The sequence below is a fragment of the Electrophorus electricus genome, chromosome 8, assembly GCF_013358815.1.
Source record: "Electrophorus electricus isolate fEleEle1 chromosome 8, fEleEle1.pri, whole genome shotgun sequence".
Taxonomy (NCBI): domain Eukaryota; kingdom Metazoa; phylum Chordata; class Actinopteri; order Gymnotiformes; family Gymnotidae; genus Electrophorus; species Electrophorus electricus.
Genome location: NC_049542.1, coordinates 13712386 through 13733684, shown reverse-complemented (window position 1 = coordinate 13733684; position 21299 = coordinate 13712386). Strand labels below are relative to the sequence as shown.

Genomic DNA, 21299 nt, shown 5'->3' with positions numbered 1-21299 from the left:
TCCATTGAGCAGTTTCCTTGGCTACTGATAGTGGTAATTGATAAATGTGGAAAAGCAAAGTAGACCCACTTCAGGTCCACCCCCCCCCCCCGCGCGTTTTGTGTTTTATTAAAGCAAATCTAAAGATTGGATGGACACACAGTACAGTGTGCTGTGTAGTACAATGAGGCACGGCTATTCTGGCATGTAGGAAGAATCAAAATCATGGACTTTTTCACCTGATTCCCTAAATGTAGCATTTAAATGTTTTGGTCCAGCTATTTAGGGAAACTGCAATGTTCGGATGCTAATCCACCCCCACCCAATTTCTTCACTGCTTACAGAAAAGGTATCAGAACGTCTTGCTGAGTTTATGCTGACTTTACAACAAAATGCATAACAATTTTGTCCAGGAAGACATTTGTTTATTGAAAGAACTGTAGCATGGAGTCAGTGAATGGATGTGTGACAATGCTTCATGAGATATTTATAGAAACATGACCCCCTCCTCCCCACTATGTCCTGAAAGAACCAAATTTTGCCCAGAGTACATAAATCCAGAGAAATAAAGAAAACTTTCATCTGCCAAGACTCAGCTGCTTTCAGAGAGGCACTAGTTTCTCCGCACGGTTGTATAGACAGCAAAAGATGTATTCTCAGCCTCTAAATGAAAACCTCAGTCTACAACAGACTTAAGTAATTGGACTCTGCTCCATAAGAAAGATGTGTGAACAGTGAAGTCAGTTGGCTGTACTGCCTCTTCAGGAGATCAGCTAAGACATTACTTCACTGACATTCACAGGGACACAGGGAGTGTGCTGAGAGGCTGAGGTGTGTTTAGGCCTTAAAAAGGGTTTGAGCAAAGCCCACAGCCCGCTGACCCCCCCCTCGGCTGGCCAGCAGACTGATGGCGAGAGGGGAGCGGTGCCTGCAGGTGTACAGCCTTGATGAAACCTGAGCTATAATACACACAGGCTTCTGATCGCTCATGTCTGGGCTTCCCCAGGAGGGAAAAGAAGCCCGTTTCACCCCAGTCCCTTGCTGCATATATTTCAGGAGTTTCCAAATCACCCTCGCTGACCTGGGGCAAATGGAGGGAAGAGGGCCGAAAAAGAAAACGCCGGACAAAAAAAAAAAAAAAAAAAAAAAGCCTCAAGGAACACCGGTTTTAATTAAAAAATAACGGCTCTCGAGCACCCGCAGTCAAGGTTTCACAGCTCGTCATGGTTACCGGCGAAGAGCTCTCATGCTGGCTCACTCAGGAAGGGGATCGAGTTTGGGTTTAATAGTGCAGCGTCTTTGCTAAAGCTCACGGCAAGTTTGTCCTCTGTTGTTTGCTCTGGCATGACTGTTTTATTTTACTCCATAAGCTGCTCCCTCTTCCAAAGAGTAGTGGCTCAGTCTAGAAACGATGTGAAGATGCAGCTTGACCTGATGCAGATGAGCCTTCTAGAACACCTGGAAGGCATTCTAGAATGCCCAGAAGGCATTCCAAAACACTCGCAGGACCTTCCAAAATATGCCTGATTTGAAGGGGCAGGGCCAGAAACCAAATCTGTTTCTATCTGGTGCTGAAGACCAGGGCAGTGGTGGCTCAGTGGTTGGGGTGCTTACCTGGTGATCGGAAGGTTGCTGGTTTAAGCCCCACCAATGACGAGTTACCACTGTTGGGGGCCCTGAGCAAAACCCATAACCATCAGTTGCTAAAGTTGTATTCAGTCATTAGTTGGAAGCTTCAGCTAAATGCCATAAAATGTAAAAAAGAAGACCAGACCCCATGGTGTTTTGATGCATATTTTTTCCTTTTGTAGTTTTTAATTAAAAAAATGGACAGTTTCAGAAAAAATATCAGGCACCATCACTCATCCATGTTCTTGGTATTCTGTTACATTTATTTGTATGATGACTAAACACAACAGATTACAGGCATGGCTGTGATGACTAGGTAAACAGACGAACTGTGCCGTCAGCCCCTGAGGAGAAGACCCAAGGCTGGGTGGGGTGGAAGGCGACATCCAACACCCCCAGGTCATGGGTGATGATATGACCCTTCAGAACTTTAACAGGGACAATGAGAGGATTCTGCAACAGGTCACTGCAGGCGACAAAAACAAAGAAACCAAAATCAGAGCTTTGGACAATGAAGGGTTAGTGCAAAAGAAGAAGATGCTTTTCTCACTTGTGAGCTTGAAAGTGTTGGGAGGGTTATAGTTACAATACAACCCAAATTACTGTAAATATGGTTTGCAATATATACATCAATTAGACCAAAAAGTTGTGGGGAAAAAATGGAAACACACCATTCTCTAACTGAGTAGAAAGAGATGTGCGAGAGAGCGAGCGAGCTGAAGCAGAAACAAGCAGTTACACTCAGCAGATGACGGATGTGCAGGAAAGAGGTGAAGGACACTCACTTGTAGACCATGCCATGACAGACAATGACGGTGCCATCGTCTGACCCTGAGGCAAACAGGGGGTAATGCTTGTGGTAGGCCACGCCCCTCAGAGCCTTTTTATGGTGCCTGGTTGGCCAGGGACAGAACACACACAGTCAGTAGTGATGACAGCAGCTGTGTATGTGCATCAAGAGCCTGGCCCCAATCATTCAGGTTCAGCTTTGTTTTGCCATTTGTAAGAATTAAGGTACACATTTTGGAATTCAAAAACATGGAGCTTGCTCAGAAAAATATAAATAGTAAAAGAGAAAAATATTAAGCTAGAAAATACATTCGCACACACAACAGGCTGCTGATCTTCTCAAGGCAATTACAATTCACACAGAACTAGGGTTAAACTCTGGCCATTCTTGACATGCATTATTTTCATTTACAAGCACCCATAATTACCCATCATCTTCCACTGTCCAGAGCTTTCTGACCAGAGCAACTGAAATACCAGACTAATACAGAATATGATAGACTACTATCTACAGCACACAGACAGTAATTCTTCAGGATTCCTATGCTCAGTCCTGATGTCTTTAAAACCCTTAAAAATACAAACACTTTTGACCTTAAGTCATCAGTAAATGAATATTTGTTTGCCACAAGAGGTGAGAATAAACCTCCTAAAAACCTGAAGTCCTAGTTCTAGCTCTGTTCTGTTTTTATCAGGCTTCATATGTGAAGTACACTTTCTGAAATCAAAAAACATCTTCATTTTTTTACAGCCAAGTCCTCCATCTCTTGCCTGTATTTGTTTTTGTCATCTCAAAAGACGAAACCGATTTCTGAGGTGCCTCCAGTCATGCTCAGGCCATGCAGGCTGCGGGACTCACCGGAGCACTTTGTAAGGCTTTGTGGACAGGTCCAGATCGAACCAGGCCAGCCGACAGTCGTAGCTGCCACAGATCACGTTGTCGCCTGGGGAGACACACAGAGCAGTTTACAGCAGCAGAACAAACTCTTCTGTCCATGAATGTACATCTAGCTAAGAAGCCTTGGGCTCTGTTAACAAGATGTCTGTGGTTCACCACTCTTCTCCACGTCATTAATCAACTTAAGAGTAGCCGTCAGAGCTTTGACAGCGAGCCGAGACTCCCACACAGCCATCTCTTCCTGGATCCAGCTCCCTGATGGGACTTACCTCCTGGATGAACAGCCATGCTGGAGATCCACTTGCAGTTGGCCATGAGCTTCTTGGTGAGTTCTTGCTTGATGAGGTTGTAGACACGCACATAGCGCTGCGTGGCCACAAGGAAGTAGGGCCGGGATGGGTGGAAGGATACGCACTGCACCGCACCCTTGTTCCGGTGGAAGGGGTTCTGCGTGCGTCTCCTGCTCACCTGGTGGATCACCACCTGCAGACTGCTGCCATCGTCAGGCATAACGCATGCCAGGTAGTCCCCTCGGCCATGCCAGCTCACCTGCTTCACAGCCTGGGGTAGAGAGTGTGAGATGGGGTAGAGTGGGAAATCCCATGCTTTAAATTATGTTTGTAAGTGTGGATTTGTGAGTCTACAGTGGGTGTGTACATTAAGTGTTCTTATATACCTTTGCTTTCCTTTCCATGTTTTCCCTTCTGTAGTTTTATCACTTATTATTAATAAATCTGTTAATCCCTTTGGGCAACAGTTGTTAATTACAATTCATGTAAAGCAATTTGAATTTGAATTACAGCAAGAGATGAAAGTGGGGTATTACTACACAAAAGTCAAAGGTCAAAGTCATTCTGCGGTAGCCTCACCACTATTAATCCGATTACAACCTCAGAGACACGGTGAGACCTTATTTACGGCCGCCATTAATATCACCTTCAGTTTAACCAGTCTGCCAATGGGTGAGGCAACGTTTTATTTTCCAGTAGTTTTAACTGGACACTGGAGGCGTCTTATATTTCTTTCCATTTCAGGAAAGGACAACCACGAACTTGTGGGTTTTGCCAACAGTGAAATACCTCATTGCTACGGCGCAGTGAAATACCTCATGGCTATGCTAAAGACTACAAGGGAAGAGAATGGAGGAGGATGACATCAAAATATCATCGTTTCCCCTCACTGTACACGCTCTGATCACCACAGCATTGTCAGTGTTGGGCACTCAGTCGCCCCTTTACTGCTCGGCAGTAAACGAAATGAACCCATAGCATCAGCATGGCTAAGACTGGTTGGGTGTTGCAACACAACACGCAAGTGCATATAAAAGCTTGTCCTCTTTGGTGCTACACCAAGTAGTAAGTGTTTGTGTGTCTGTGCGTGCATGCGTGCATGTACTGCTGTGCCCTAGAATGTGTGTGCTTCCTGGGTACCTTGGGGTGTGTGAGAATGAGCCGCTGGCCTTGCTCCTGAGCTTTTCCCTCAGGGACAGCCCACTGCACCTGCTGATCCTTGACCTCCTCTGGTTCCTCATAGGAGGAGATAAGCTGGTCAGTAGCACTGCATATTAACCGGTCACCCAGGCCAGGGTTCACCAGGATCACATTCTCCCCACTGCACCGAAGGAGGGAGAGAGTGAGAGCGGCAGAGAGAGGATGAGACGGAGGGAAGGAGACAGAGTGAGAGTAAGAGAGAGTTATTCAGCACTGGAATAGGTAGGTATCAGTGACTTTACCTAAACTCTGTGAGCTTATACAGACTGAGGTCTGTGTGGACTAATACAATTATATTCAACTTGTTTAATATTGTTTTTTCTTTCAGAAACAAAAGCAGTCTAGACATTCAAACCAAGAGACATTGACCAAAAAACCCCCCCAAAAAACAAGCAAACAAAAAACATGAAGAAACCTTGACAGGAATCAGGACTCAAACATTCTACTCCAATAGATTTTTAAGGCTTTACATGAAATATTAATACTATATTTTTAGGACATTTTTTTCCAATCACAGTTCAGCTCCACCTATACTGAAATTCTAAGAATGATCACATTATAGCTTGTTTACTCGCACATAACAAACATGGTTGGCTCACACATGGTACTGTGGTGTATATACACCTGAGAGCTTGTGTGTGTGGCTGGGCCAGGCTAACCCCGAGAGGGCGGGCACCTGAACTCAGCATGGCAGTGTGCAGGCACAGAGGTGTGGGGTCAGGGGTGGTGCTTACTAGCTCACTGCGACTAGGCTAATGGAAGGGGCGGGGTTCCACGCAACACTCTTCACTGGTCCGCCCACCTCCATTGTCTTCAGGCAGCGAGTCGTGCACACCTCCCAGAAGCGCACTGTGCAGTCGTCAGAGCCTGAGGTAGAAGGACAAAAGATGATGTGCAGTCCCAAGGTGAGGGGTCAGCTACTTGGGAAGCCTTTCAACAACAGGTTCAAGAGTGTACCTGATATTTCTGGTTTAATCGAGACTGACACAGATTGATAAGGTTCTCATAATCGGGAGTATAATTTCAGCGCAGAGAAAATTTGTAAACATGTTGAAGAGTGAAGCTGGAGAGTGTGTGTTTAAGGGTGGAAGTGCATCGTGTGTGTGTGTGGTGCTGTTTTTGGCCAGGTTATGGTTCATCAACAGAGTGAAAGCAGAGCCTCCAGACTGTACTGCATCAAGCAGCACAGGCCTGAGTGAGACCTAAGCACCAACACTCACCCTGTTATCCCACAACGCTAGCCCCGTTGTTCTGCACTGCTCACTGCGTTACTCCACCTTCACTGTTCACCCCATTACTCTGCATTAACTCTCTCCCCTCACCGCATTACCTTGAGCCACTCTCCCTACTGCTGCTGGTGTTGTTGACTCTGGTCCATCGTCCCCAGTTGCTACCTGCACGCTTCATAAATGCGGGAAAAACAACTCGGGGGGGGGGGGGGGGGGGGGGGGGGGGGTTGGGGTGGAGGAGCATGCGGGCAGCTGGACGGCCAGTGGGTGGAGTGTAATAACCCAGAAAAACCATGATGGCTTTTTAAGTAGTGAGCAGAATGCTGACGGATATAGCAGGGCGGGGCGGGGCGGGCTCTGGGGCTGAGGCCAGGAGGCCCGTATGGCATACATAGATGTGGTCGCCTGCACAAAGCTCTTGGGCTCGGCTAGGCACAATACGGATGCATGCCTGGATGGGTGTGCTTGCACGTGTGTAGCGATACATGCCGGTACTTCTACAGACAGGCTTCCCTGTGTGTAATTTTGGCATGGCTGCCGAACCTAAATCAGATATGGAGGTTTGTAATTTGTTTTTATCCTTGTGCTAAGATGTTTAATGCTAACAAATCCTTGTTATAAGAAACATTAAAGAAGAGATGTTTATGACATATTTTACGACATATTTAAGCTCATGTGAGTCCAGACATACAATAATAATACATTTGGCTCACAAAACAAACATCAGACATTTCCTGGTGTGATATATCCCAGATTGCCTGTCTGCCAGGTCTTGGGTCCAGGTGTTGGCAGTATGTGGTGCATGGTGGTGGTGTGATTTATCGTGCTACGTGGTTCACATGGCTAAATACTTCCTGTGTGTGGGGCACTGGATCCACGTCCCATCAGCCTGCTGCTGACCTTTTGCATCTCCTGTCTCCGCCCCACTAATTAGTAGTCACTCCCCCCCCCCCCCCATGGCTTCATGGATGGACTGTACTCTGGCAGGCAGCTGCACAGACGGAGCCAGTGCACTTTGGAATTTTCAGTTGTCCATTCAAAACAATGACAAAGAAATCCACACCCGAGCCCCTTTTCATGGACAAGTAATTGTGTGCACCATGTGTACACTATATATAAATGAATGTACTCACTGTGATCATGTAAACCTGCTGTATAATAATCTTTTATGGCATTGTAGGGAGTCACTTGTATACAAATAAATGAAGCAAATATTTTATGTTATGTTTGTTGATGCGTATGAGTGGTGATGTTGTTCGCCGATGCATGTGCAAATGTGTGCACCCGTGGTGCCAGACCACGTCCTCCCACGGGTTAAAGCCCCCCCACTCTGCAGGATGGGCTGGGCTGGCGCCCTCATAGTCCCCCAAACATGTTTGCCAGGTCGCGTTGTCGTGCGATAGCTTGAAATTAGAGCAGAAACATTTAGCGGCTGTTAAACTTCAGAGAGAGAATATCTGTATGGTAAGAAGGGCAGGGGCCAAAACAAATAAATATATTTTTTGATGTACAACAAATGTTACAAAGCTCCTGAAGTTCCCTGAAACAGGTTTCTCCTTTTCATACTTCTATGTGGCTTTTACTACCACAGGTTTTAGAACTACACAAGGAGGTTTTCCAGTTACAGAAATATAGCTTCAGATACAGCATCCAGGAAGCTACGCCTCACAGTCAGCAGAAGGTATTTAACTGTGAATGAGGAGAGCGCAAGAGTCGTTAATAAAAGTGGTGTACACGATTTATGATTAAGTATTCTATTTTTTTTACTTTTCTGAGTGAACTCCATACTTTAATAGCAAAATGAGTGATTTTAATACATACAAATTGCAAATGCATCTGAGCTGACTGAACTAATGACCCCCTGAGCCAGGGGCAGACAGGCAGAGCTGACTGAACAAGCCCAACTCTATGAGTGACATTACAGCAGTTAATCAGCATAAACACAAAAAGTAAGCAGGGAAACCATGATAGGGGGTCCCGTGTGGGGTGAGGCAGACTATAATGCCTGGGAGGTTGTCATCTGTCTTTTTTTACTGTGGGAAAGGACATTTTATTACTGCCTTAATATATTTTACAGCAAGACAAAAGAGCGGCCCTGACTACAGTGGCTTTGCATGTGGGCTTTATGGAGTCCTTTGTTATGGACAGCTTAAAAGATATTGGCATTAAATTATTGCCAGCCTCTCTGACCCTGCCCCCCGCCAATTATTTCCAACCCCTCCCACTTCCGCTTCTTTCATATCTGTACGTCTGCGTCTATGACCACAACCCCAACCGGCCATGCTGAAAATTTGGATTTATAAACAGACTCTCAAATGCAGTACTAGTGTGTAGAAATGCGTCACAAGGTAACTTAGACTTAGGTCTGCTCCAGGGGACAGGATGCTTGCCCTGCCCTGTGGAGACCAGACACCCAAGGTCCTGGGCTAACTGCCACTGTTTACTAATGACCAGGATGAGATTGTTACCTAGGCTGTCTCATTTAAATGCTCCATTGCGAGCAGGTTTTCATGCTGTAGGGATTGGTTGGGATTCTGTGGCTTTGGCTGCCACCCCTCCCTTCCCTGGAGCAGAGAGGAGCCTACTTGGCCTCCTCCTACCATGGTTCTTTCATATATTTTATATCCTCGAGGCTAATGGTAATCAGATGGCTGGTCCTACTGAGAAAATACTCAATTGTGGTGTGCGTTTACGTATCTGAAAGAAGACGGAACCTAGTGGTCGGTAACGACCTGCAGACTCAGCTCTTGGGCCAGGAAAAGGGTTGATATTAAGGAAGCCCCCCCTTCCCGACCCTGCTCTGTAATCACCCCAACATTTCTGTCAGCAGTACTTGGTAGGACTGAACCTTTTATACTGATCTGGAATCAGCTGTACAATGTTTATAGTTTTAAGAGGCAGTTCTGTTTATAAGCGAAACATAAAAGTCCTGAGGTTATGGAAGAACAGAACGAAGAACAAAACATTCAGAAATGATTTGTCGTCAGTGTTGTTCCTGAGATTCACAATGACCAGCTGGCTGGGCACACAGGTCCAAAAAAACGACATAAATGAAGTCTCTCCCCACATCAAGTTTCCCAGAGCAGCTAACAAAAGCCCTACTGCCAAAAGCCATAAAAACAAAGGGGGAAAAAAAACCTAAAAACAAACAAACAAAAAAAACCCCAGTCTACACAGGAGAGTATGCTGAGTGGCAAGCTAGCTGTGACTGATTTATCTAGTCTGAATGGTGACAGGCCAGTGGGACACAGGATGTGGGACATCTCGACACTCATTGTCGAGTCCATTGGGCTTTCTCCCAGTCACTTCCGACACAGCCGTGACAACCTCATGCCGGGGTTTCGGGGGTGATTTAGCTACTGGTAAACTAAAAGCAGATGATGGCTGATTGTGTGTGTGTTTACTACTCTCCATGGATAATACTGAATGACTGTCAAATACAGGTCAATGGAAACAGTGGTGAAGCATGCACAGCTATGAAAATACTAACCTGAGACAAGCCACTGTCCACTGGGAGAAATGCTGATACTGCGAATTAGGCTGGAGTGGCCGTGGTACACCTGGTCAGGGAACAGAGAGGAGCAGAGCAGGCCTTCAGAACCGAACATCTTCCAAATCGACCACCTTCAAAATGCGCCGGTACGGAGCTCCAAGAGGCAATGGCAGTTAGTAAAAAAGCCCAACCCTTTTGTGCCAATTTCAGCTGTGGTAGAACTTAGATTTCTGCATTTTTCAGGTTTGAGTCAGTAATGATGAGGAGATACCTCACGTTGGCAAAAGCAGCCCCCAAAAATAGCTACTACACAAAGAATCTTGAGGCCTTGCCAAGAAACCCATACTTTTGTTAGTTTGAAACTCTGACACCTCTGAAGATTTAAAAAGGTTTTAAAATAGTCGGTGCAAAAGCGGCAAACTGAGGTCAAGAGCCTGCTGAGGTCAATCAAAGCAGTGATTCAGGTGGGAGTCCATTCCATCTCGTTAGTCCACTTGCACACAGATGTCTGCTGGTTCTTTTTATCGAGTCCAGAAGAATGACAGACTAATGCTTGGTTTAAATGTCACCACTTTTATAGCTACTGGCTCTCTGATGCATTTTAGAAAGTTTTGAAAAACAGAAATATTCCTATAGTCTTTCTTCCCCTTCTGAGCAGAGCAACACAAATATAGATTTTCCCACTATTTCCCACTAGAGATGTGCATTTAATCACTATTCCACACTTGAGAATCTGTTTTTATAAAGTGACCTGGTCTGATCTTGAAGCAGAACTGCTGATCTGGGACCAGTTTCTTGGTAGGCATGGGAGATGCTTTAAGAGAGCAGCTTCATGGTGGATGGCCACTTACCAGGGACTGCAAGGTGGGGAACGGCTGCAGGTCTCGGGGTCTGGGCAGCTTGGGAATCAGGTCCTCTGGGTTCACATTTACCTGGGACATGCAGCATAGTGCAGTTAGACAACATGAACACTACTGAGACCACAGTTTGAATACACACACCTCACTCTCAGAATCTGACAGTTCAGTAACCAATATTCCGTCATTAATGTCTATACACACACACACACACACACACACACACACACACACACACACACACACCACCAACCAACCACTCACACCCCCGTGTGTGTGCATTGTGTTGCTCAGGTGTCTCCCCCCACAGGTGTGTGCAGGTGTGTAAGGCTCAGGTGACCCACCCTCATCTTGCGCTGGCGGGGGCACAAGTAGAGATCGAGGCAGCGCTCGAAGCGCTCTTGGATGAAGCGGGAGAAGGCGGGCACGGCACGCAGGCTCAGGTATTTCTGCGGCAGGAAGCTCAGCTTGCGCTCGTCTGGGTCCTGCTGCTCCCACACCTGCCGCTGAGAAGGGAAGAGCGAGCAAGTGAATGTCCAGAGCGTTCAAGGCAAATGACTAGAGCGTTCAGGCAATCATTTAACAAATGTTCCTAAGGAGACTACTCAAACACATTGTGTTTAGTTCTAATCAGTTTACTTCAGTTGGAAGAAACTGAATTTCATCAGGCAAAGGACACCTGTGAAAAAGCAGGTATAGTTGTAGGTAAGGTCAGCTAAAGTCATCGCTGTGTTGACTAAATAAAAACAAAAGACAAATAAAACAAAAAAACCCCATCTCATCCCAAAAAACACCCCCCTCCCCACAAACTGCTCATGCACCTGTTTTAAGTGATTACACTTTAAATTCCTTTTAAACAAATTCTCAACCTCTGGAAAACCTCACATATCACACATCATAGATCAACAGACAGAGTGGGCAGACAGAGTGGGCACACTGTTTGCATCAGGCTCCGAACTACAAACAAAAAGTGTGTGTGGCAGGGTGTTGTTAGGCTCTAACCTCTTCATCAGTGAGCAGGTACTCCGGAGGGGGATTGTAGGACTCCTCATGTCCAGGCAGACGCATCTTTGGAGCAGGAATGTGCATTTTGTGTCGCCCAAGGATAGCATTGGGGTCCTCCTTCGCCCACAGGTCATAATACTGGGGTGCCGTCTCTTTGGGTCGGCGGGGCTTGATCCAGCCCATTTTGATGGCGTGAACCAGCTTCCCAACCTAATGATGCAACAAAGGGGGACACAGATACACACTCACACATGGGAGCTGTGATCAGAAGCGGTAGCACACTAACACTACAGGCTATTTGGAGCTCTTTACGCTCATGTGTAACAATTCACCTATGACCAATTTACAGCAGCATGCCAAATCGATATGTACTACCTATAGTGGAGAACTCTAAGATTGAATGTCTACACCACCACTCTAACAAAAGAGTGGGTGACGCTGCACATACATACATATCTATCTATTTATTTTTAAACACTTTATCTCAAATGTTTGGGGGTCTCATTTCTTTCAGCTTCCAAATTCAGAACCCCGTTACTGAGTAGCTCAAGACCTCGTTGCACTCTGGTAAGAAAGCCCTGTGTGGGAATCATTATGTCTAATGCTATACAGATGCGAGTAGGTTGGAGTCCAACTGTTGGAAACATGACTCGTCCGGTCCAAGCGCAGACGCATTACGTGCGGCAAAAGCAAACGCTGCTTCACTCCGCATGCTGGGAGACCAGCCGGGGAGGTGGAGATGCGTGGAAGTGAAGACAGGTGGAGGGAGAGCAGGGGGACTTGCCTTCTCCTTCTCGATGAGAGAGGGGATGAAGCTGCGTTTGTCCGCGGGTCTGTTGGTCACTGGGTGGATCATCACCTCGTTTGAGAAGAAGTCAATTGCGGGCTGGGTGGAAGGGATGGGATGAGAGATTGAGACCGAAATGAAACCAGCAGGTGGAACGGAAAGGAGATGAGAGGTGCACTACATGCAACTGGTTTCCTTTTGGAAATATGGGCGTAAAAACACTAAACACTCTTGAGAATTAGCAGCAGACGTGTAAAAGATTAATAGAGAACATCTGGGCTACTGACATCTCCAGACACAACACACACCCGTGCACAAGCACACACATGCACCCAGACACACTTACAGACTCACAGATACACACACACACACACACACAGTCACACGTGCATGCAGACACGCATACACATACACAGGCATTTAACGTGTTACACAATGTCGCTGATGGTAGGTGGCTTTTTCAAATTCACCACATAATTGTCAAATAAACGTTTGTCTGAGGCTGCATTTCACTGGTCTCATCACACGAACCCTTGAGTGTGGAGTGACTCACTCTCCGTTTAGTACATAAGCTAACACATGGTTAGCGCTGATGCTAATAAACAGCACCCTTGTGTCTCGCTGATGCGCACGACAGCGTTTAGACATTACGCACAGTGTGGCCCGCCTACTAGCGACAGACAGCTGTGGGGTTTTGCCCTGAAATGAGACCAACTGCTGGCTTGTTGATATAATGAGGTCTTAGCTCATTTGTTAGTGACTGAAGTTTGGGTTGTATGTGGCCATGTTAACAGGGGAGATCAGGAAGCAAAACGGGAGGTTAACATCAAGCACACTGTGTAAAATGTGGGTTTGTGTTTGGGCTACCTCGTACTCGTTGAAGTTGACATCACCAAATTTGCCCTGCTGGAGACGGTGCACCAGATCCACCTGCTCATCTGACAGACACACGTCTGTGCCAGTCATTTTATCATGTATTGTGCGCCTGCTCAGGGGTGGTGGGGTTGGGAAGAAAAAGAGAAGAATGACTAATGTGGATAGCAGTAAAAAAAAAAAAAAAAAAAAAAAAAAAAAGTAGGTGTACTGCTTTTTTCAAGCTGTCATCTTTCCTCACCAGTAATCAGGATTCTCCATCTTGTCCAGGAACTCATCCAGCTCATCCTTGTTCCTGATTGGCTTGAAGATCTTCTTGCCATCGAGGTCGTAGCCAATGTGGGGATAATCCTTGTACCATTCCATTGGAATATTACCCACTGTGTTGCGAATGTCCTGTGAGCAGAAAGCCAGAGAGAGAGAGAGAGAGAGAGAGAGAGAGAGAGAGAGAGAGAGAGAGAGAGAGAGAGAGAGAGAAAAAGTGATATGGAGAGACTAGGACAGAGCGTGATGTGGAGAGAGTGAGAGAGTCTCGCAGGTTCAAGACACATCCTTTCCCTCCATTATAAAAGCTGCAGGAAAAAGCAAAGTAATACAGCCTGGTACCACAACAGAGTCTCCTGCACTCTGCTGCGAGGGTCAGACAGGAGGCCCATCTTCATCTGAGCCCTGATGAATTCACTCAGGCCTTCACCCATCCCATTCCCCCACTGCTCATTAATACCCACGGCTGAATAAAGCCCCAATGTGCAGGTGCAGAGGTGGTGCAGGCCCCTCCCCTACCCACACTCCCACCCCTTCATACACTCTTTATTCCATGGAGTAACTTGCAGTACGCCACAGCACCATTACACAGCCAGAGCAGCTAATAAACCACAGCACTTTGGTCTGAAGAGAGAGATTTCTTTGTCTGAGAAACAAAGCAGAGCCACTCACACACACACACCAGACAGCTGAAAGTTCTCACAAAGGTTGTGAGCAGCACTTCTATGTGAAGCCTGCACCTGTGAGTGATTTCAATAAAAACACCCCTACCATAACCAATTAGGATGGAGAGAGCAGACCAGTCATGATCTCTCCTGCATGGACGCGTGCGCACACATGCACTCATACTCACACGCACACAGAAACACGTACATACAGACTGAGATCACACTCTCACACAGGCGCGGGCAGCTGCTGAGTCCGCCCACTCCCTACTCCTCTTCAAAGTGGCGTGTTAGCCTCTAGCCCAGCTGAAACATCGGCTGAATGCCGGTCTAAATGGCATCTCATTGGCCAGAGCCAAAATTCCAGGATTCTGATTGGCATATTATGGAAGGCTACTCCCACTTTCATGCCACACCATGTTATAGGACCCAAAGTAATGCCTAGTATAGGATTGTGAATTAAAGGGGGTTTCTGTATCACCTTGGCAATAATGCTGGCACATCTGCCAAGTCAGTGTCAGCAGGGAGAGGGGGTTGAAGTTCAGGCAGAGTGAATGACTTGGTTGCTCCATAAAAGTTCCCTTTTTGGCTATAAAGTAGTTGCTTTAGCAGCATGTTGGGGGGTCACTGTTCAATGAGTATTGAGGCATTCTATCAAAATTTTGAGCCAAGATTCCTCTGTGCACACCCAGAAAGCTTCCTTCTGCATTAAGAGAAACGAGTCAGTTCTGTGGATGCAATCCTTGCCCATTGTTTCAGTGGTTGGGGGGTGGGGTGGATAACTGTTTAGCAAAACAATCATGCATTTCATGCAATCACGTATAAATATGAAGAGCTACTAAGGCTAAGGAGGACAGCAATCCTTAACAAATCTTCACAAACTCATCAGCCCTTCTTTTTTGTGAGATGAACAAACAGCATTCCTGTATTGCCTCACAACCAACTTTTCAATCATCATTAGCAACAATAGCATCATTTTACTGAATTACCACTTTGAAATCACTTACAGGTTTTCAAGAGAGTCCACCAGAGCTGGTGCCAGGTTCTGTCGCGTGACGTAATGGGTCACAAAAGGGGGGCTACGGGGAGCAAAAGTGAAGGTCTAGGAGTCCTTTCCAACTCCACTCAGGACAGCAGAGCAGAGGGACGCAGCATGACACCAACACTGGAGGGGCATCCAACTCACCTGCTTTCAATTCTCCAGGCAAAAGAAGCCTTTATGAAGTGTCAGTAAGGTATGAGTCACAGGGGAGGTAGGGGTGGGGGTGGTGGCAGTTAGCCGGAGGTCGTCATTCATTTGGACACAAAAATCTCAGGGAGTCCTCGGGGCTAACACTCCCATAAGCTCTCTGCTTAGACCAAGCTTGGGCCAGCTGAGATATTGAGCAGAGACAGAGATCTGTGGGCCCCTGTGTATGTCTAAGGTACAGTACAGTATACTGATTACCGCGTAATTACAGCTTGTATATTCTTATACACATCAAGCTAGTTTTTCTACAGTGGTGTCACTGCAGAAAAACTTTCAGCATTTATTCTTAAAGTGATTGAGTACACAAGCTGTGAGTTTCTAAGGAAAATGGTAGTTAAAAGGAAATGACTTAGAGAATCCACTGCTTGAGCCCACCATACCCTCACAGACTCGAAGGTCAGCAGGTGACGTATTGTGAGGCATCCTTTCTATAGTCTATAAGCTAAAGATCCTGGGTGGTTTGGTTACATTGGAAAATTATAGACATGGAGCACAGAGTTGATGTAATGCCACAGCTTTTACAACTTTTCAACTAGGATACATTGCCAAGGAAACTTTGTCTTTATAGGGGAAGATCAAATGGGGAGAGCCTAGGCCTTAAACAAGCATCTCATCCTCTTCACACTCCTCCTAGGATGGAAGGGTAAACAATGCACACCCCTACCATTTTCTGAGGTGCTACTCAAAAGGAGCCCACGGCAACCCAAAGGTCCCAGACTATCAGGACTCAGAACAGGGCCCTGGCTTACACCCAGTGATCGATTCCTGCGAGGGGGTGGTGTGCTGCCTGATCACGGACACAATCTGATGAGAGAAACAGCACGATTCCTTGCCGTCATAACAGCAATATGCTGTCTTGCATCTAGGACCTCAATTTATTAATAGGACAGAACTTCAGGGCTATTTGGGATAAACATGTATGCTGAAGTCACAAATATCCTAGTGCTCCTTTCTGAACATGCCCATCCTTTATCACTTACCCTTTAACTAGATCACACATTTGCTTTGCTTCAGTTCACTTCTTTTCCTTAATCTGGGTGAAGAGACAACAGGCCACTGGAGTCCCATAATAATGGCCTGGCGTTAGGCAATATTAAGTGTCTCTTTTGGAATTAACAAGACAGGCTGGTGAGAAAGCAAAAAGTTGACTAATCGAGGCTGTGTGATGAAGTGGCAGGAGGCTCCTGCACATCCCCATGCTGAGAAGAGAGGCTGTTAACTGCTGGACGTGCCCCTGGACACAGAATCCAAGCCCACTCTGAACTGGGCTCAGCTATGACATGACGCCGATGGATCAGACTCCCAGTGGCAAGCCAATGACGGGCCCATCCATCATGGCAGGTCGCGAGACCTCAAAGCTTTGCCGGAAACCAAACAAATGGAGCAGAAGAGCCGAAAACGAGACTTCCTCTCTGGTTTCCATGGGTGGATCAGAAAGCCACCACCGGTTGCGCGGGGCTTTAGTCGGGAAGGGGTAAAAATAAGCTGGTGCTGCTGTCAGGGCAGTGGCGAGGTTTCTGGGGAGGAAACACCACAGTCGGTAGAGAGCATCACATTTTCCGAGAGTACTGCAACATAGAATTCCGCAAGGCTCTAGCTTAACTTTGCATTGGGAATCCAAAAATGTGGAATTAATACATTATTAAATGTTGGAATAATGACCAAAATATATTTGAAACAGAAACATCTTGGTTCTTAAAACCGGAAATATTTTCAAAATGCAAGCCTTAAACAGAAACTAATGACTATGGAGAAAACCTTCCATAATGCCCAAGAACAGACTGTTGAGCTATGATTAATGTCACTATAAATCATTTCTCAAATAAAAATATTGCTGAAAGAAATAAGAGAGTGTTCATCTAAAGAAGTATGATGTAATAAAACAACTGAATGGTATGCAAAAGAGTCAAAATTTGAATCTGGTCTTCCCAAATGTTTCCTTAGATATGCAGTATTCCACATGTGGTAAGAAGTCAAGGACATGGGCTGATGCACCCGACTAGAAATAAATGCAGTTATCAGTGTTCTCTGACTCGAGCCTGCTTCTCAAAAGAAATGAAGATAAATCTAAGCAGATGAGACACCCACAGTCTAGACAATAAACGGAAGCACATTTTTCACTGAACCATTTCCCACAGATTTTTTTTTGCATCAGTTTACCACAAGTCAGATGAATGCACCAAGAGGAGACTTACATTTTTAGGCATTCTGTCAGAATTACATCACTAATGTTACCCATTACCCCTTGGTGCGGGAACCCCCAGTCATTTTTTTTATGCAGACTATAACCTGAAGCTGTCTTGACAAAAGGAATAACAGACATCCTCACTGGAAGCAAATGTGGAAGTGTGTTCAAACAAGAATAAGAACCTGCTTGTTTCATTTAGCAAACAGCTTTAAGTTACTGTCAATCCCTGCCAACAATCAACAAGCATGAACACATACTATACAGTACCAGCAGATATGATACACCACATCAGGGACCTCACAAACTATAGTCTCCATCAGGTACCACCCACCCACCCCCACACACACACAAAATCAGAACAGAAAACACTAAAGACACTCAGATGCAAATATTCATTTTCCCAGTAGCATTTTCACCAACACAGAGTGCCAGCCTGGACATATTTTGGCTCATATCACTTGATGAAAAATCTTTGCAAAATACATTCCACTGTAATCTGACTTTGAAGAACAGGGTTTGTGTGCAGGAATGGCAAGAAAACCTCTGTGTACCCTGTGGGTAAGAGTGATTTGGACCAAACCAGTGAGTCACTGGGAGCAGCAAACACCACAGCATGTCCTTAGCTGCTAGCTGCTACTTTAAAAAACCCAACCCCCGCCAAAAAAAACAAAAAAAAACAAACAAACCTAAGAACAGCATTGACAGTAAAGCCAGAAGTGCAACACCATTGTAGTGCTGTGGCTCTACTAATGGTCATTTAGTGCCCCCTGCAAAATGTCTTGGTTTTTCTTCATTTTCTCCTTTCCCTCCATTCTTAATGCCAGAGGCACAAACCACTGTCTGCCCACCACCAACAGGGTGCCGTCAGTCAGGAGCACCAGAATGGAAGCTGTTGTTGGATTGGGGATCACATGCCTGAAGTGCAGTGATCCTTACTCCCTGGCTGAATTCCTAAAGAGCAGAAAAAACCCATTAATATTGATGAAAGTTGAAAATGTCCAGGGGAAGGGTATCTGGAGAGTCTGGACATGGCAGACAAGGCCTTGGCTTGCCTTTCTCCCCTTCTGTTTAGTTCGTGATGGTTGGGGAGTGCCAGGCGCTCCCACTTTGCTTCAGGGAAGACGGGGGAAGGACTGGGCCCCATTGCGGTTTCAGTGGACGGAGAGGACAATGCTGACTGCTCCGCACAGACCTCTGAAGACCAGGGATCATTAGAGGGCAGACACAAGGAATGCTGGATGTTCAGAGGGGGGGAACAATGAAGTCATTCCAGTCACGGCTGCCACAGGCTGCACAGGACTGGGCATCTCTCGGCGCTTTTTAAATGATCTTTGAAAAGATTATGAATACTTCTACTTAATCATGGGCATCAGGGCAAAGTCAGGTTAGATTGTTAAGACATACTATTTGTGCATGACAAAATGGAAGAGTAGGGTGGAAGGTGGATTATGAAGTTGTCATCTCATGCTCAGTAAACAGAAATGATTAGTCCCAGGAATTAAATTTAGCTCATGGTATATTCCATTTAAACAATGCTTACTGAAGCAGTGAATAACAATGGGTAGAACAGAGACAAGCTAATAGGATATTGTGAGTAAATTGAGGGGGGGCACAAATCCACAGCAGGTTTGGTCATAATGGACACGCTGTGGTCAGACTGGGTGTAAGCCAGACGTGTCTAAGCACACGCATGGCGCACGCACATCACGTGGACAGTCATTTCAGCCACAACATGGTTTTCTTGGAACCTATTTACCAATCTGACTCACGAGTGATGTGAGTATACTCTTGCTGGCCAACAACTTCCAGGGGGTGTGTGTGTCTGGCCTATTTGAAACCATGCGATATCTCTACCCTGATTGATTGTCTGTGAGAAGCATCTCCCCTTGACGGCTTGTCAAAGTAAACTGGCATGGTGAATTAACACAAGAAGAAGGGAATGGCAGTGCGAGCACAGGGGGGGAGAGCAGAGGAATCGGAACCAGACCCCACTAATGACTTAACCAGCTGACAGGGGCGACGTTTCGGATGTGGCGTATCCACTGCAGGATTTGCGGTCCAGGTCCCCTGGTCTCCGGACAAGCACAAAGGTCTATTAGGGAAGTGTGTTTGATATTCTGGACATTTATGGACGGGTCTGGGTGCACTGGAAGATCTCCAGGATAGGGGTGTTGGTGGTGGTGCAGAAGCGTGCGGAGTAACAGTGCACACCTGCATTGCCCACACAGACACACATCTGTCAGTGGTTCTATCTTTCAAACGCAGGGAAAGAGGATCCCCAGACTGACGAGACAGGGAGAGGGACAGGTCGACTGGCCAGCAAAGAGGCAGGACACACCTCTTAAGGGAAGAGAGTGTGCTACATACCCTCAAAGGATGACATGCCCCTAGGGAATTCTGGTAAAGAGTAACATGCACTGAGGTAAAGTGGTTTCTTTGAGTTTTGAATTTGAGTTTGTTTTCCTTGACATGATGTGTTTCAAGTTTATGGTTGGGGGGGTTTCCAGCACTGTTAAATTGGTCACAAATGTGATTATAATGCAGTAAAAAGTGAGGCATCACTGCTTGACCACACATCATCTCAGTTCAGCCTGCAAAAGTGAGGCCTACTCTATACACGGAGTACACACGTCACACAAAGCGAGCCCTACTCTATTTGATACTCTATCCCTGCTCTATACACGGGTCACATAACATGACCTGCCAAAACACATGCACTGAATTACTTAAAAATAAATAAATAAAATTTATGCTCAATTGCAAAACCAAATTAGAATTGAAATGATATTTCCTTGTAGACTTTTATTGTGTTGTATTTATTGTTTGGTCATACCAGAAATGCCTGTATGGCTCTGTTTAGGACAAACAAACAATTTCTGTTAAAACTTCTAGACTGTGGCTACATTAAATTATTTTACACTTTAGACACATAGGAATGATGCACCATCCTGCATTATCATTTTACATAATAGCAAGCAAAGCAGCTGTTTTCTCCAAAGTCAGCCACTTTAGTGAAATCTATTAGAAGCCTACAGCATGCAGGAGGCAGCAAGCCATATCAAAAATACAACTGGACAAACCAAGCGCTTCCCGAACCTACCATCACATGTGCCCGAGTGTGTCGAACAGTTCAGGGTGACATGATTTATGAACTCTCAAGCTCCTGCATGGGCTCGGTAGTGATGCTGTAGCTTAGCAGTCCTGGAGTCAGTACAGCGTCTTGGGCAAGGGGAGGCAGCGGAGGGCATTAGCCTACTCTGGCAGGGAGAAGCCGGCTCGGAGTGGCAGAGCCACGTGTGGGAGACAGCCGGGTTGAGGTTCTTCTCCGCAACTGCAGGTTCCCGGTTCCCTCTAATGGGATCATTTATAATCCGAGTGATGTTCACCCCGGCACAGAATTCACCCACTGGCTCACTTTCCATTCGGCCCTTCCAACTGGAGCACCACACACGCTGAGAGAATGGAGGCCGACGCCTTGTGCAGTGTGCTCTGCTGCATGAGTGTGTGTGTGTGTGTGTGTGTGTGTGTGTGTCTCTCTCATGAGTGGCAGGGGCACTCGGCCTATTACGGATTCCACTAACAGCTACCGCTAACAGCCCAGTGGAAAATTCAGAAATTGGAAAACGACTGTGGATGATATCCAAAACCACGCATCCTGAATAAAGAGTATTAGAAAATGAAGTTCACAAGATCAGTAAAAAAAAGGGACTTAGGCATTAGAAACTTGGCTTACACCACACAGTGTGACGTATTCACTAGAAATAGAACAAAAAAACCAAACCAAAACAAAACAAAATACCCCAATGAACTGCCTCTTTAATATCAGCCCATCCCCTCAGTCGGTAGGATTTAACACTGACCCGTTTGTCTCAGTGCTACCGGCTGTGAGGACACGGAGCCGCAC

General features: G+C 46.0%; 1 protein-coding gene across 1 annotated transcript in view; it reads right to left on the bottom strand.

The window, feature by feature from the left end:
- Positions 1 to 1759: 1759 nt before the first annotated feature.
- bop1 (BOP1 ribosomal biogenesis factor) overlaps positions 1760 to 21299 on the bottom strand; it is a 47339-nt gene continuing 27799 nt past the window's right edge. The window contains exons 4-16 of the mRNA XM_035529092.1: positions 13271 to 13425; positions 13024 to 13141; positions 12154 to 12255; positions 11367 to 11579; positions 10709 to 10870; positions 10359 to 10439; positions 9505 to 9574; positions 5520 to 5652; positions 4726 to 4906; positions 3565 to 3856; positions 3257 to 3341; positions 2394 to 2501; positions 1760 to 2074 (exon numbers count right to left, since the gene is read on the bottom strand). Coding sequence (XP_035384985.1) covers positions 1921 to 2074; positions 2394 to 2501; positions 3257 to 3341; positions 3565 to 3856; positions 4726 to 4906; positions 5520 to 5652; positions 9505 to 9574; positions 10359 to 10439; positions 10709 to 10870; positions 11367 to 11579; positions 12154 to 12255; positions 13024 to 13141; positions 13271 to 13425 — 1854 coding nt within the window. The 3' untranslated portion in view covers positions 1760 to 1920. The remainder of the gene's footprint in view (positions 2075 to 2393; positions 2502 to 3256; positions 3342 to 3564; positions 3857 to 4725; positions 4907 to 5519; positions 5653 to 9504; positions 9575 to 10358; positions 10440 to 10708; positions 10871 to 11366; positions 11580 to 12153; positions 12256 to 13023; positions 13142 to 13270; positions 13426 to 21299) is intronic.